General features: G+C 40.9%; 1 protein-coding gene across 1 annotated transcript in view; it reads left to right on the top strand.

Moving 5' to 3' along the window:
• The window catches only part of SPATA17 (spermatogenesis associated 17), a 124,438-nt gene that overhangs the window by 30,810 nt on the left and 76,713 nt on the right, over positions 1 to 16,915 (top strand). Inside the window, exon 5 of the mRNA XM_018567105.1 lies at positions 10,071 to 10,174. Coding sequence (XP_018422607.1) covers positions 10,071 to 10,174 — 104 coding nt within the window. The remainder of the gene's footprint in view (positions 1 to 10,070; positions 10,175 to 16,915) is intronic.

The following is a 16,915-nucleotide window of genomic DNA, read 5'->3' as shown; positions in this document are numbered from 1 at the left end:
AATCTAATTTTCTCCTCTCCTCCTCTAAAGCTCCTGCCTCATCTTCTCCGCTGGATTGAGGTGGAGGGAATTCTGGGGGTTCTTGCACCGAACTGGCCCAGGAGAATGTGGTACTCCAACCTCATCAGACTCTTGGTAGATGCTCTGTGGGCTCTTGCAGATTGTCCAGATCTTCTGTCCCATAGACCAGTTTACCAGCCTGCTTCATGGTCGCTGACTTTGACGGCTTGACTGTTCAAGCCCAGGTCATAATATATAGCAATCCTTTCTCGGTAATTCCTACTATCTTAAAATCTAGAAAGTCAACGTCAAACAAGGTCTACCCTGGAAAACATACTTTGCTTGGTGCGAGGCAGGAAAATTTCATCCCAGAAAATTATCAGTGGATTGGATCCTGACCTGTTTGGATTGTACAGCCTCCATTGACGTGGGATCTCAACCTGGTTCTGACGGTGCTTTAAAAATTGCCTTTTTATTTCAATAGATTTTTATTGAGATTTTTTCCAGCTTCTTTAACAAAGTAAGCAGTTACAAAAAAGAAAACACTAAATAAAGGAGTACATAGAAAAGCAGTCAACATATATTCAGTGTGAGTAGCATATAATCCAGTGACCAAAGTTTTTGTAGTGAGCATATGCAACTAAGGTTCAATGCAAACAGATCAGTGTATAGATCTCAACCAGACATTCCGGGTTTGTAACCATATGAGACCTAGCATAGTCCAACCCCATCACGGAGCAAGAACCGGCATGGTTGTGTTGGACCATTTCTCATCAAATTTTGGTACTGTCCCTTCTTTATACGCTATAATTCTTTCGTAGTGATAATGAAGCTTCACTATGGAAAGGGTTTCGCCAATCGAGGGGGGAGTGTTGAGCACTTCCACTTCCTGACTATAGTGAGTCTGGCTGCCAATAGAATATGAACCGTTAAGCTTCTAAGTTTCGCTGGGATGCGGCCAATTCCCAAGGACAGGACCGCCAGGGCAGGTAATGGGTCTATCAATATGCTCGTGATATTATTATTATTATAAAGGATTTATATAGCGCCAATAGTTTGCACAGTAGTGATATCTACTATGATCTGAAAAGTCGCCCCCAAAAAATTTGTTAGGCATTTGCACTCCCATAAAATGTGGTGTAAGGTAAAAATTGCCTTTTTAAGGATATTCCCTTTGTTGACTCTCACCCACATGGTTGCTTACCTAATTACCTTCCCCTCTGCAAGGCATGTCTCTCAATTAGCCTCCTTGACGTGTAAAGAACCTTTTCTCATTCTACACAAAGACAAGGTCATCTTACAACCTAGAGGCATTTTTCTCACTAAGGTGGTTTCATCCTTGACCAGGACTTTGTTCTTTTATCCCTTTGTCTGACCCCAGTACATCCAAAGAAAATATATCTTCACTTTTTGGATGTATTTAGAGCTGTTCATGTTTATCTTACAACTACATCTCTTTATGTCATTCCTAAAGGGGCTTCTTACTCCACTATTTCTTGGTGGCTCCAACAAATCACCATAAAGCTTATAGGCTTAAGAATAGGGTTCCACCCTTTCCTATCAAGGCACATTCTACTAGATCAGTCAGTGCTTCTTTGGCCTATCGGCATCAGGCAACTGTTTCTCTGCTGTCAAAGCCATCAACTGGTCTTTCGTTCATATGTTCTCTAAATTTTACCAGGTGGACATTCAGGCCTCATCAACTTGCATGTAAGGCCTTCCAAGCAGCTCTGTGATCTGCAGGCTGCCCCCAGTTATACCCCTGTTATTATGTGGTGGGCTGTTATTGCCTTTTGTTTACTGTGCTGCCCACCCCTCAGTTGGACTGCTTTTGGGCGTCCTAGTTGTCTATGATTTACTACTGATCCTGTTTCCTTTTTTAAATGAGGAAGAAAACTGGATTTTTGTAATCACTTTAAAATCCTTTCTTGGGGTTCATTAGGGGTCCCCATGATTATGATTTACTCCTAATACTGCTTTTCAGCAAAGCAGAATCATTATGGGAATGGGAAGGGTTAAACCTGGGACTTTAGGCATCAATACCTCCCTGCATCTTTGTCATTCATAGCTATTGATATAAGAACTATGCATGGAACTACACAGGTGGTCATGTTAAAGGAGCCGCAGGGCCGTCTTTTCAAATAAAAATACAGTGAGGGGTGTCTTGTAATTAGCGGCTTCATCCCTTTAATTCTTACAATAAATACACCTTTTATTGGTTATTACTTTACATGTATCTAGGAGTATCCAAGGCTGTTGTTTCTGGAATGGGCAGAAGGCACAGTTGCAAATAAGATATGTCTATCTGTGAGGCCCTACATCATTATATATTATCAAATGTTCTTCTATTAAATATGATTCGTCTATTATATATGTTCTATTTTATTTGTTTTCATAATGAATCTTTTTTTTATTTGAATCAGTTACTTTATTAAAATCCACTACACACGAATGCAGTTAACATTATCGGTAGCATTACCTTTATTATTACATGCTGGTTCTTTGAAATCAAAGTTACTGCAGTTTTTAACTTTTGCAATATTTAAAATATGTTTGGTAATCTCCGACGAGGTTTTTATTCGCGGCGATTAAAGATGATTTTGTCTTAAAATATACCCTCAAGCAGTACAAATCTCATTTTCTACCAGTAAACTAAAATAGTCAAGCATTTTCCTGGACATAAAACATGCATTTAAAGAGCAATAAAAACTTCAGCAGTTATAAAATAAGATCATCAAAATTTTTAATCACTGCTATTTTTCCTGCTTTTCCGTTTTTAAGAACAAAGAACCAGAACTGTAGAAAACCATTAAATATTAAACGCCAGTGTAACACTTCCAGAAAATCTGTGATTTTAAAGCCAAACTCCAGCCAAAATTATTATTTTAGTTTTGAATAGAGGGGGGAGTTAAAAATTATAAAAAGGCTTTAACTTTTCCTGCTCCACATCAAAATACAAACAAAATAAAACAATATTGCTGGGGTTGTAAGTAAATATTAGTTAAAGCTGAACTCTGTCCTTCCCTTCTCTTTTGGACTGATATTGCTTAAGGTGAGCTTCTCACAATGTGCATAAGAAGGTGCAGCAAAGTCAGATAAACACCTCATTTCCAGGCTGGAGGACATCCAGCATCATCTAGTGCTTTTCTGCCCAGTCTGACTGTCCCTGGTCAACCACTTCAATTTATTGGATTTCAGTTCTTTCCTTTATGTAGGCTCAGCATCACATAAGGGTGTTACCTAGGGAAGTCTGCATGCAAATCCCTTCTCCCTGAATGCAGCCCGTCTAGGATAATATATACCTTCCTCACCAATCATTTGATCTTTCCTCCCAAAGGATCCCTGCTATCTCCACTGCTCCATACTTACTTTCTCTAATGGCTGCTGCATCCCGGTATGTCTGCAGCGCAGATGCTACAAAATCTACTGGTAGTCTGCCCATGTCTGTGCACATTCTGCTGGCTTAAGTGGGAAGTTGCTTTTGCACTACAAGTATGCCCCATTCAAGTGTACCAAACCCAATCCCACCCACTCCCAGGTCCATACTTACCTTCCCTGACGGCTGCAGCCATCTGTGTTGTCTGCGGCCCATCATTTAGTGCTGTTGTGGCCGAAACTGCGCACCAACATCCCATAGGCTCATGTGGGATGTTTTGTTCAGACTACCTAACACTACATTTTTACCAGCCAGCTTTCAGATGGCATTGGAGGCTGCAGCCATTGGCGGTAGACAAGGACCTGCGAGAAGGTGTAGGCAGGGCTGGATTTCCCACAAGGCCAACCAAGGCCCGGCCTCGGGGCAGCAGGGAGTAGAGGGGGAGCACGGGTGTGGAATTCCTATTTCCCGATGCCCGGGGCATGCAGTTCGCCGGGCGGGTAGTTGTTTTCTACATTCAGCCCTGCTTTGGGTAAGCAGGGATAAATGTACAGCGGGGAAGCCGCCGCTTGTTTTGTACAAGTGATCTCAGCGATGTCTCCGTGATCACTTGTATGCAGCTTGCAGGTCTGCCATTCTCCATGTAAGGAGGGGGGTGTTTGGGGGTAGAGGGGCGCATTGAGGAACCTGGCCTTGGAGCAGCAGAGAGTGTAAATACGGCCCTGAGTGTTGGACCTGAATGTATTGAAAAGGCTAGGGAGGATTTTTTTAAAAATGTGAACTTTAACATAAAGAAGCAAGCGAGAGAAGCAGAAAATAAAACTATTGTTTACTATTTTTTTTAAAATACTCGTTACTGGTCCCTCTTCATTGTCTTCACTGTCCTTAATATGATATACAGTAACTACACTGCCTGGCCCCCCCAAAAAAAAGACACACTCTAATGTTTTGTTGGACCACCTTTAGCTCTGATTATGGCATGTATTCATTGTGGCATCGTTTTCACAAGCTTATGCAATGTCACAACATTTGTTTGTGTCCAGAGTTGCATTTATTATTCACCAAGATCTTGTAGTGATAATGGGAGAGTCAGCCCACTGTAAAGTCTTCTCCAGTACATCCCAAAGATTCTCAATGGGGTTAAGGTCGGGACTCTGTGGTGGCCAATCCATGTGTTACAATGATGTCTCATGCTCCCTGAACCACTCTTTCACAATTTGAGCCCCATAAATCCTGGAATTGTCATCAGGTAAGAAAAAATCCATTGATGGAAAACTTTGTCATTCGGGATATTGAGGTAGGCAGCTGACCTCATTCTTTGGGGACATAACGTTGCTTAACCTAGACCTGGCCAACTGAAGCAACCCCAGATTATAACAGTGCCCGTAAACCAGATGGTGACATCTTTTGCTTGCGCAGCGTATGTTCTTTATTGCATTTGCTAGAGGAATAGAGATATCACGATGATAACATGACAATGCCCCTGTGAAGCTGGTTAAACAATAAAATGATCTCGGAGTTATATATTTTGTGTCTTTAAAAAAAAAAAAAAAAATAGCTTCTCTTGCTGTTGTCAGCTCCCTCGACTCTACTTAACACTGGCCCAAATTTACATTTTTATAACCATTGCCCTGCAGAACCCTAAATCAGACCCATAATATCACGACTTTATTCGGCTATTATGTGAACCAACATCTTAATGCTAGTAATTAGTCTATCAAACCTCAGCAACAAAAAATCCCTTGTTAAGAAAATACATTGCAGCAGCCGGCTTAAATATACTGTAACCTTTTTGCCATTTGTTTCAGTGCTTAGAATAAATATTTTTTATAAAACAATGTACTCTGATCTGTTAACTAATGAGGAACACACATCAACAATTTGACAAGCGGGAGAAGTTGTTTAGAACCCGATTATTAACAAGCAGTAATCTGTGGGAGCTTGCAGTCTCGCAGTGTTTAGGTAGTGCATGTTATATGCTGATCATTGGCAAGGACTGCTTTGCTCCAATCACTGACAACACTTTCTATCTGCTCTAAAGGTCACCTAGATGTAGAAATGTAAGCAATATATACAGTAAGGAGAATTTATCAAAACTGGAGCAGACAAAATCTGAAGCAGTTGCCCAGGGCAACCAATCAGTTTCTCTCTTCAGTTTGTTCAGTTAACCATTGACAGTGAAAGAGAGAAGCTGATTGGTTGCCATGCACAACTGCTCCAGATTTTATCTGCTTCAGTTTTGATAAATTCCCTTCATTATATCTAAAGGTGAACTCTACGCAGAAAGAAAAGGCACAAACTAATGCAGATCTGTATGCATTAAAGTGGACCTTTACCCCCTTCACTGAAAATCACATCAGCATGCATGTCTGCGTGCTGATTTAGGCCTCATTCACACACAACGCAAGCAAAATTGTATATTGCGTATATACGCGTCTATGCGTATATATACCCGCGTATACGAGCGCGTATATGCGCGTATATGCGTGCACTATATGCAATCCCAGAATGCATCACTCGTAATTAAATTTTTAATGTGCTGTACGCATGTACCCACATATACGCGCATATGCGCGTAAACACGCGTAAATACGCAGAGATACGCTGCCCGGACGCATCTCTGTTCCATTCTGTTTTTGCGCATATATATACGCTACGCAAATATATACGGCTCTATACGCGGCTGTGTGTATGGAGCCATTTATTTGCATAGGTTGCATATGGTACAATACGCACGTACGCACGTATACGCTCGCATACGTGCGGCAGTGTGAATGAGGCCTTAAAACCATCTTACATTAATTAGCTAAACAAACTTGTTTTTCATTTACTTACAAATAGAGTTCATCTACTTCCTGGTCCAGTTTTGCCACAAATGATGTAATGTGTCCAAGCGTTGCACCCTGGGAAGGTTACATCAGTAGAGCATTGCTGGGAAATCTCATCCGTAATCTCACGAGATCTATGGGAAAGGCATTTTCCTCCCCTGTGATGATGTGCATGGTCACATGTCCTAGTCACATGTGCCAGAGTGCAGGGAAGTAAAGGGAGATGTATTAATCTGCCCATAGTTAGCATGGCCACTGTGAGAAGACTGGGAAATAAAAGAGAAATAAGATATGCAAAGAATACAAAGCCGGCAATTAGCTAGACGTATGTGTTTGTAGATTGTCATTACTAAACATTTCTAAAGGTGTGTTTGTTGTTATTTTAACGATATGGGTAAAGTTCCTCTTTAAGAGAAAACTATAGCTAAACTTTTTTTTTTCTGCTACAGTTCTCTATTGGGGAACAGGAGTACATTTATACTCCAGCTTTAGTATATGCTGACTTTGTTAGCATATAGACGGCTAATGCCCGCTATATGCTGGCAGCACAGAGCTGTGCAGCAGCCGGGAAAGTAGTCCAAAGATGACTGGGCATGACTGGGATTCCAGTGCAGCAGGGTGCACAGGATGTTAGGAGCTCCCTGTATATCGGGCAGCATTTTATTTTTTTTAAATGTATTTATTTATTATTAATATTTATTTTGCCTAGATTAACATTTTAATTTTACTTTGGTGACCTGAGCCGTTCTGGTCAAAGAGCCTTAAAAGTTGTAATAACTTTTCTTTGTTATCTACTAACTCAATACAAAATGATTTACCACATTGTAGCTGTTTCTTGACAGTTTGGAGAAGAGGAGACATTGTTTATGACACAAATTTAGGCAACACAAATGGATTTAGGCAACACAAATGGTCGTGGGGTTGGGGTTAGCTGCTCTCTGGTGACTTGGCAAAGATAAATAAGAGGAAATACATCAATTCTTCCCTATATGGGCCTGAACAAAAAAAAGGGAATTTATGCCTGATCTTCCCCCATCGCCTCTCTTGGCCCCTTGAGTGGAATCGCTTTCCCATCAACTGTGAACTGGTACTGGTCTGCCAGGGTCATGGCATATGCAGCACATGTTGTAGTAATGCTAAACCCCTTTGTCCCTCTAGCTTTCAGTCCTGTTTCCAACATACAACAAAACCTGACTGGCTATGGACAGGGATGGACAGGCTCAGGAGACAATGGGAAGAGGGGGTATACAATCCAGAACCAGCCAAACCTCATGTTCTGTTTTTGAAACAGGACACAACAAAGAAATAAGTGTAGTATGAGCAAATGGACAAGAGTAAATAAAGGATGACTTGCCTGTTAGTTTGGTTTTCTTCCTGCTTTTGGAAAGAAACAAAAATTAAAAACGAATTAAAAAAACTGCAATTGAAGATGTCATATTTTATATATTTTGACAACTTACTAAAGATTCTTTCTGATTCAAGTTTATTAGCGGTGGGACAAAAGCAGTACCAAGGTATGAATTTAAAAAATGCCACCTCCCAGTTATACTACAGTACAACCATCTTTGTCAATATTAAACACGTACTTATGATTTCACTGACGAGCTGTCTACCAATACAATAATTGACTATCTGCCATTGTTGAAGGTCTACCTGACCTTTCATACTCACAACAGACATTGGGAATCTGCTGACAGCGCAGTTATCTCCCAATTTTTCAAGCATAAATCATTTTCCTACTAACGCCCAAGAACCATACCTGGCAAGCAAAAAAAAAAAAGGTAATTAATAGTTCTCCTTTAAATCCTGATTTGTAAAGCTTGAGCGCTTTCAGTGATATGAACTTACTGTAGGTAAATTTGAAACTGTTAATCAGGATTTTTTTGGAGAGCCGTGACATCCGTGTTTGACGTTGGCCATCATGAGTCACAAAGACAGAGGAACCAGGTTAAAATCCATTATTTGTAAGGGTATTATTAACGTAGTATTAGCGCAAAAAACATCTTTTACAATCGCCAATATAATACGTTTCCACAACCATTCATTTGGGCGCTCTTATTATTTAACATGCATTATACAAACGACATTGAGGAGAGAACAGTGAATAATGTTTCAATTTGCGTAGATGATAGTAAATTATGTGTCAGGGTAAATACAGGGGAGGATGTAAATTGATTACAGAAGGACACGTAAAGCCTGGAAAATTGAGAAACTAAGGTGCAGATAAGTTTCCCGCCCGTAGATAAATGGCCTGCACAGCACTTGGGTAGGAAGATTCTTAAGCAGAATATTACCTAAATTGGATTGAAACAAATAGCTATTCTGAGGAAAGGGACCTTGGGATTTCATAGATAATAAACTAAAAATGCCTAGTTGACACAGACCTGAGCTGCTGAATGTTTTTAAATACCAAACAGGTTATTTTATTCCAGGTCGCCATGTTGTCTTGATTGGGGTCCATGTCTGTAGTCATATGAACAGGAACTGTGGCTGCTATCCTTTCTTTAACAATGTTAACACATACTTCCTGTTCAAAACTTGCAGCCCTTAAAGGAGAACTATGGGGCAATGTTTTTTTTCCCCATAGTTCTTTTTTTGGGTCACGAGAGGACATATACTATGTCCTCCTGTGACCCAAAACTCAGTATATAGCAGGCTATTGTCCACTATATCGTGAGAGCGCCGCAGCCGGGACAGATCCAGACAATACTGTCGAGATTCACCCAGCTGGCTGATTGACAGCTGGCTCTGCCTGTCTAGAGGCAGAGCCAACTATGCCCGCCCCTCCACGTCTGTCCCTCCGGTCAGGGTAAAGTGGAATTGTAATATACATGGGTAATGAGGAATATATTTAAATAGTAATGCCACTTTTGTTGAGAAAAAATCAGTTGCCTCTGGGTAATCTGTGTACATTACAAGGATTTTTACAAACGCAGTTTCCTACCTGTTTTTTTTCCAGAAGAAAAAGCTGTTTGTTGCTGCATGCCCTTTTCAAACTGATTCCTGAATGGGAGGTTCCTGGCTCATTATAATCAGCGGGTGTACTTCCTGTGTTGTAATGAGGAAAGGTGCAGTGTCTGCATTCCTTTAGTAGAAATTAACCCTCATGGAGTATCTCACCAATAATGAAATTCCTGTTGCGGGGATGCCAAATTTTTTCTTGTACCTTAGTGTAGACATCTGGGAAAATCAGTCAGCCAATCACAAAAGCAAAAAGGGAAATTTCTGGAGGCGTTCCCCCAGAAATGTACAGAACGCTTCCAGGTCGCCACATTGCATAGAATTTTTTTGACAGATTTATAACATTACAGCAGCTACAGTTTTAAATGGAAAGGTATTTTTAAATAACATTAAACTACAGAAGGGCTTGTGCGACAATAATATAAGCTATATTATTCTTTTTAAAGTTTTTTTTCATTTTTATTTTTTTAAAGTCGGGTTATCCTTAAAAGTTGTGTGCCTTGCGTTCAGCTTGAAGATGCTGAACTCCTTTAGCAAGTTAACCCTATTATATCAACCTAGGCAAAGTTACTAGACTGGAGCTCAAGGACTCTATTTTACTGATTAAAGGTATTTTTAGAAAAATTATATATAATATTGCTGTATATTGGGATCTGTTAAAATGTGCTCAAAAGTAACTTTAAAATGCTCTTAAAGAGTGAAATCTAGTATGCATGCCTTTTTTTCAATAATATTCATACAAATAATAGAGACATTAGACTGTAAGCTCCTTTAGGGGTGGGTACTGCTATATACTGTTTAGTGTTTTCTGAAAATCAAAAAGGAATGTGATGGCACTCTAAAAAATAATCGTAAGCATTTTGAATGCAGTCAGATTGACTTTAATCACATCCATTTCTTTACAGATACAGAAGATGTGGTGGGGTTACTATGTCCGGAAGTATGTGCATAACTATTATGCACTGAAAAGATATCTGGAAGGTGTGGCCATTAAGAACAGTTTAGTAAGGTAAGAGCAGGGGTATGAACATCCCCCAACAAAAGTCCCCAACAGATTAATAGTAAACCTGTCACAAATCTGGGCAACTCAAACTGAACATGCCATGAAAAGATGCATAAGGATCACCAGTAAAAATTTTACTAAAGCAAGCCATTAAGAATCATAAGCCTCGCATGAACTTATAATTCATGAACTCGTGGGGGAGAAGCTACCATTTCACAGTTTTTCACTTTACAGTTTGCATACAGTAAAATGATATTCAGTTTTTAGTATAGATCCCTTATCTAAATCCTATAGATTGCTGCAGAGGTTGTAAACTAAGCCACAGCTTGGGGTAGACCTACAGAGGAATAAGAGAGAAAGACATATTTGTAATCCAAATCAGGAGAGCAGACAAGGTGACAACCATGCCTCCCTCCCTAGATACAGTGGAGGAAAAAGCATAGTCTAGGATAAGAAGTGTGTTACTCGCAGGAGTACCAGGTGAAAATAAAGAAAATAAATCCTAACAAAAAGAAAAATAATGCAGCCACCACATCTAAGGACTGGTTAAAAGAAACAGAAGGCTACGGCCATGGTGGTTGTAATGTGAGGGTAATAACTTTTCAATGTGTGAAGGACAAGAAGAAAAAGGACAATTCTTAGAAAAGTAATATATTAGAGCAGACATTTATTTATCAATAGTTAAACATAAATTAGAATCACTTATTACCTAATAAAAAAACTCAAACAATAAACAGATCAATATTTGAACAGTAGTCAGATCAATAATTGAAAATCAGATTAGAAATCAGATCAATCAATAAACAAATTAGAGAACAACTGAGTACATGTAGCCCAATAATCAAACAAGGCTTAAAGGAGAACTAAAGCCAAAAACCTGCACCGGGTGACACCATCAGAGGGGGTGACACCAAAATGACAGACAGTCATTTTGGTGTCACCCCCTCTTAAAAGTCGGCTACTCAGTCATGTACCAAAGCCGCACCTGGTGAGACCATGAGAGGGGGTGACACCAAAATGACAGACAGTCATTTCGGTGTCACACCCTCTTAAAAGTCAGCTACTCAGTCATGTACCAAAAGCCCAACAGCGTCACAAGAGAGAGGGGGCACCCAGCGGCATACCTGATCCCACTTGGTCAATATCTCCTTCTCTCTTTGCTGGCGTCCATCACCAAAATAAGTGATGCTTAATGACATTACACCACGGACATCATAACACATGCACGGCGGCCGCACCGGGTAACACTCAAACTCGTGCTGCTGCCGCACACAGGGACCATGGGGAACAAAACCAGCCACCCTCCAGAAAGGTCAGAATGCAGGCAGCATTCTGTAAAGTAGTCACCGTTCCAAGATCAATCCCGGGATGGACTACAATCTCACGTTTAGTTTACTCATTTGTATTGAGATTGTAGTCCATCACAGGAGTGAGCTTGGAGCGTTGACTACTTTACAACACACACAGGGGCCATGGGGAACAAAAGTAGCCACCCTCCAGAAGGAAGGACAGTGTCAGCACCAATTCAGAGATGATTTGAGGATCTACAGCCAAGTGATACACAAATAAGATACATTTTTGTTATGAGTTAGGGAACTTGAATGCATTTTTAGGATTTAACTCCTGTGTTTAGTGTCACTTTAAGGGATGGCGCCAACACTAAAATGACGTGACAATCTCATTGCTATACACAGAGCAGGAAAAGTATACTCCTGCAGTTACCTGTGTACCCATTTTCTTATTCTGTAATAAAATCATCCACATGGTCCACCTTCTGCTGGTTGAGGTTGCATATTTCTGAACAGAAAGTCACACCAGCATCCTCGAAGCTAGTCAAATTTGGTGCAGTTTCATTAAACTCAGACATATTATTGGCTGTCAGAAAGGCATTGTTCTGCTGTCCATCCTCATTTAACTATCCCATAAGATCTCTTAATGAAGTTAAACCCCAAGTTCATGCCAATAATTCTGTAGCAAGAGTTTGTGCGGCATAACAATTCATCATTTGTCAGGGAGGCACTTTTAGTTTATCCATTTAATAAGGGCATCCTCTTGCTCGCTTAATTAGAAGTGAACGGTTTGCATATTTACTAAATGCAGAGTGTCATTGCCACCACGGCCTATTGCCTGCATGAATTATTTCTCTATCTGCAATAAACAGCTGGGTAATTATTACTGCTATAATCAGATAAATTCCCTCTGTAAGGCTTTCTTACATGGTAATTCTTTGAACTCATCCCAACGACGCTCAAGAAAATTTATGAACTCTAGTATCTTGACCACTTTTTCACTGACTGCCGTCCCTGTCTCCCTTCTCAAGGACGCGAAAAGCCGTAAACAGTTTGTAAACACAGAGAACCACCGATGCAAGCACAGAATCTATTGCTGCTTTTATTTATAGTTAATTATTATTCATAGTGAATTCTGAGTAATCTCCAGCAGCGAATAATGCAAACAATACAATTTATTACAGTTGGTCTCAAAATATAAAAACAAAAATTCGGTACTTATGTCTTCTCTTGACTGACAGTTCATTTTCACAACCGACTGATTTTTTTTTAGTATGGACCTTAAGCAGGCCAAATATAATTCAGTATGATTGTACAATCCTTGATTTAAGACAACCCTCCAAGTCATTGAGTTCTGGTGTGTCCAGTGAAGCGTACTGTTCGCCAAAAAATATTGGCCGAAAATGGCACTTTTGGCATAATGCCGAAAGTGCCATTTTTCTGCTGATACAGCGGTGCATCCGTGCTTTCTTTTTTCCCCGCTGGACGCTGCTCCGTCTCCCAGCGGGGAGGAGAGAAAGTGACAGCCGGCCAAGCGCTGCGGAAGGAGAGCGCCGTGTTTGTGGGGTTTATTTTTTTGGGGGGGGCCCAAAAAAATAATCTTGCACCAGGGCCCTTTGTTCCTTAGCTCCGCCACTGTGTTAATGTTACAGCTAACAAAGACATTTTAGACAACTGTGTGCTTCCAACATTGAGACAACAGTTTGGGGACCATGTTCCAGCATGACTGTGCCCCTGTGCAGCTCAATAAAGACTGCAGGGTTTTTCACAAAAGGGTGAAGAGTTTGGAGAAGGCAGGAGAAGTGAACAATCTAGGCCAACATATCTGAACTGGAAAGTGAGCTGAATTGGAGAATTTTTCCAAATCAGCTATTTTGGCCTAGATTGTTCACTTCTCCTCTTTCTCCAAACTCTTCACCCTTGTGGGAATAACTCTGATGGTTTGATGTGAAGGAACTTGAGTGGCCTGCATAGAGCCTTCAACCCAGCCGATCACCTTTGGTATAAACTGGAATGCCATTTACCAGCTCTCATCTCATCTCCTCTCATCTAACGTCAGTAGCTAACTTCACAGATCCTTATGTGGCTAAATGAGTACAGATTCCCACAGGCACACTCCAGGACCTTGTGGAAAGTCTTCTGAGAGGAGTGGAGGTTGTTACAGCCACAAAGGAGGACCAACTCTAAATGAATGTATATAGGGCTTCTTAGCGTCACCTATGGGCAATTTTGGGTATGGTCGTTTTTTTCCCCATGTTAATGGGCATGCGCAATTTTAGGGCTTGTCATGTTTGGTGTCTATTTACCCAACGTGATCTTTTATATTTTACCAAAAAAATTGGGTAATAATAATTGTTTCATAGTATAATGTAGGGAAAACTTTTTTTCAAGGTTTTCTGTACTTTGTTCTTTATATAGTGAAAAATAAAAAAAAAACGCAGTGTTGATTAAATACCACAAAAAAAAGAAGCTCTATCTGTGCCCAAAAAATTACTGTATCTTGTGCTTCATAACACGCACCTGACCACAAGACACACCTAGGGAGGGTAGGGTTCTGTGTAGTTCCTGACAGCTGAGACAGGTGGCACTGTGATTACAGCGTCACGGTCTCAGTGATCACTCAGAGCAGACAAAGAACGGATGTTCTTCGGCTACTGTACGGGCTCTATGGTGAGCTCCTATGCCGTGGTCACGGGTCCCCCAGAGGAGCAGGTGACCCCCAAAACCATGGGGAGGGGGGGCGGACAGGATCACCGCTGCTCCTTTCATACAAGTGATCTAATCAGATCACTTGTATGAAAACGAGCGGCGGCTCCACTCTATACATTTAGCTCTGCTTGTCCGGAGCAGGGCTAAATGTACAAAAAACCTACTCGCCCGCCGCCCGGGCATTGGGCGATAGGGATTCCACACCCCTGGGTACACTGTCAGCCCCGCCGCCTCAGCTCTCACACAATGGGGGGAAAAAAGTGTGTCTTATGGAGCGAAAAATACGGTATATAAAATTAATTTCAGTACAGCTTTACATGACTGAATAAATGTCAGTCAAAGTATCACAGTGCTGAATACTGAAAAATTACCTGGGTGGGAAGGGGGTTTAACACCCGGGTCTTCAAGTGGTTAAGTAAGTCGATAAGGGTATCACCCAAACTTTCTGCACTGATTGATGGCTAACACAGTACAGCACCCTACCTCAACACGTAAAACTGGTAAAATTAAATTAATTGCTTTTTTACTGCAGTTTGGGCATTCTAATTGTAGCATAATGACAGTGTTTTCTAGGTAGCAGCGGTAACCCACTGATTGACTTATTGCTGGGAGTTGCTCTTTAACTTGACAGATAATTGCTTCATGTATGAGCGTGTTAAATTCCTTAGTGGTGTTATTATTTAGTAAACTACGAGGTCCCTTCAACCAAAGTTAGAAGAATCCTGCTGATACTCGGTTGTAAGAGGAACAGTGAAATTAATTCCCCCTCAGGAGAACAGCTGACAACAAGCAGCCCTTGACTAGCTGTGAGTCAATTTATGTTACACAGGAGTTTCCAGATAATGAAATATAAATGAAGATGGGTTTACTGAACTTTGAAGGTGTTTTAGTGCAATCTATTTAGTGACATATAACCTGCTTAGTAATTGCTTAACAGCTTTCTCTGCACAATGTAACTTTTTTGTTTTGCAGCACTTAAAGGGTCACTAAGCCTAAGGCTGGGCACACACCGTACAACCATCGCAAGACTTTTGTCTTGCGATGGTTGTAAGGTGTGTGCCCAGCCTAACATGCATGGTGGTGTACATGAAAGAAGTGCTACTGACAGTCTCAGGGCCAGTGTTGATGGGTTCCAAATGCAGTGGGGGGAATTTATCAAAGCACTTGCGACAGTTTTAGCCTCTTAGATCATTTTTTTTAATGTGCAAATCTGTCTTTTAACATGTGCCCCTGTTTTCTTCAGACCTTGCACTACTTTTCCAACTACACGTGTTTTCTTCAGAGCCTGCACTACTTTTTAAACTGCATGTTTTTTGCACCTTTTTTGCACGTGTTTTCATCTGCACTTGTTCTGGGGCTGTCTTAAACTGGAGCATCACCTAAGAAAACAATCATAACTTAAGAAGTCCCCGTGACCACTTCTTCCACATGCGACTGGAAGAAGTGGTTAAGCTTTTTGCCTGAAGTTAGAAGTCTTGTTTCTTGGAGTCTATTAAACCTCATTTATCAACAACATTACACTAGCTTGATAAATCTGGTGCAAATATATTCCGTGCAAGTTCAAACACTCGCAATTGCTTTGATAAATTCCCCCCATGTTTTTTGCACGTGTTTTCATCTGCACTTGTTAAACCACATTTATCAACAACATTACACTGGCTTGATAAATCTGGTGCAAATATTTTCTGTGCAAGTTAAAACACTCACAACTGCTTTGATAAATTCCCCCCAGAGCGTGTTTTCAAGACACTTCTAATATAATTTTTGTAAGACACCTATAAGATCGTTCAGAATTAATTGCGAGGTTTGACCTGCAGTTGACCTGTATTTGAACAGGTCAAGCTGCTTTTCGAATTCTTATAGCCTTGTATGGGGAGAGAAGGAGCTCTGACATGGAAAAAAGCCAGTCAAGCTCCAAGCCAGCCTTTCTCAACTCTAGAGGTTGTAAGGGGTTCCTTGAGCAGTGGTAAATTGATCTTCCATCCTGATAGGGCCTACATACTGTAGTTCCAGGGCTCACATCACTCGGCAGAATCAGCAGCATGGTACTGGTGTGGTCTTTCTTCTCGACCCCAGCATTGTAGCTGTCTGTAAGGGAAGCATTTTTACTAATGACCCACAATATAAGGGGAATTCTTGCCACTCGTAAGGGGCAAATGTCTCACCAGCCCCAATGTAATTGGTCATTCTTCCCACTTGCCCTCAGTGTAAGGGGCAGTGGGGAAAGTGGAAAAGCAGCCACTTACCCAAAAGTAAGGAGCATTTCCCTATTGATTCCCAATGTAATCAGGCATTCTTCCAATTGGCCTTCAATGAAAGGGGCATTCTTTCCACTGACAAAGTAAATAATTTGCATTACAAACAGAAGTTTTAGTTGCACAACATTTGCAGATGGAGGCCTTCTCCCTCTGGTCACAAAAACCAGCTCTTTTCTGCTGACCACAAATATACGGGACCCCTCCACAACTAACCACCCATGTATGGGGCCCTTCTCCACTGATTTCCAATGTAGGGACACCTTTCCCACTGACAACACTAATGTTGTTTTTGATATAATCTTTTATCCGGGTTTTCCTGAGGTCTACAAATTATTGTTCTTGGAGGGAAAAATGTTATGCAATATGTGGGTAAGTGCTGAGAGTTCTTTAAAATGGAATATAATTCTGTAACAGATTCACTTGGGCAATGTGGCTGGTTAAGAGTGGCTGGTCATGTGAAAAAGTATGTAAATCAAGGGCCGGCACTGCTG

The sequence above is a fragment of the Nanorana parkeri genome, unplaced genomic scaffold (assembly GCF_000935625.1).
Source record: "Nanorana parkeri isolate BGI_ZX_2015 unplaced genomic scaffold, ASM93562v1 scaffold1006, whole genome shotgun sequence".
NCBI lineage: Eukaryota > Metazoa > Chordata > Amphibia > Anura > Dicroglossidae > Nanorana > Nanorana parkeri.
Note: the sequence above shows the minus strand (reverse complement) of the source record. Positions and strands in the feature narration are given on the sequence as shown.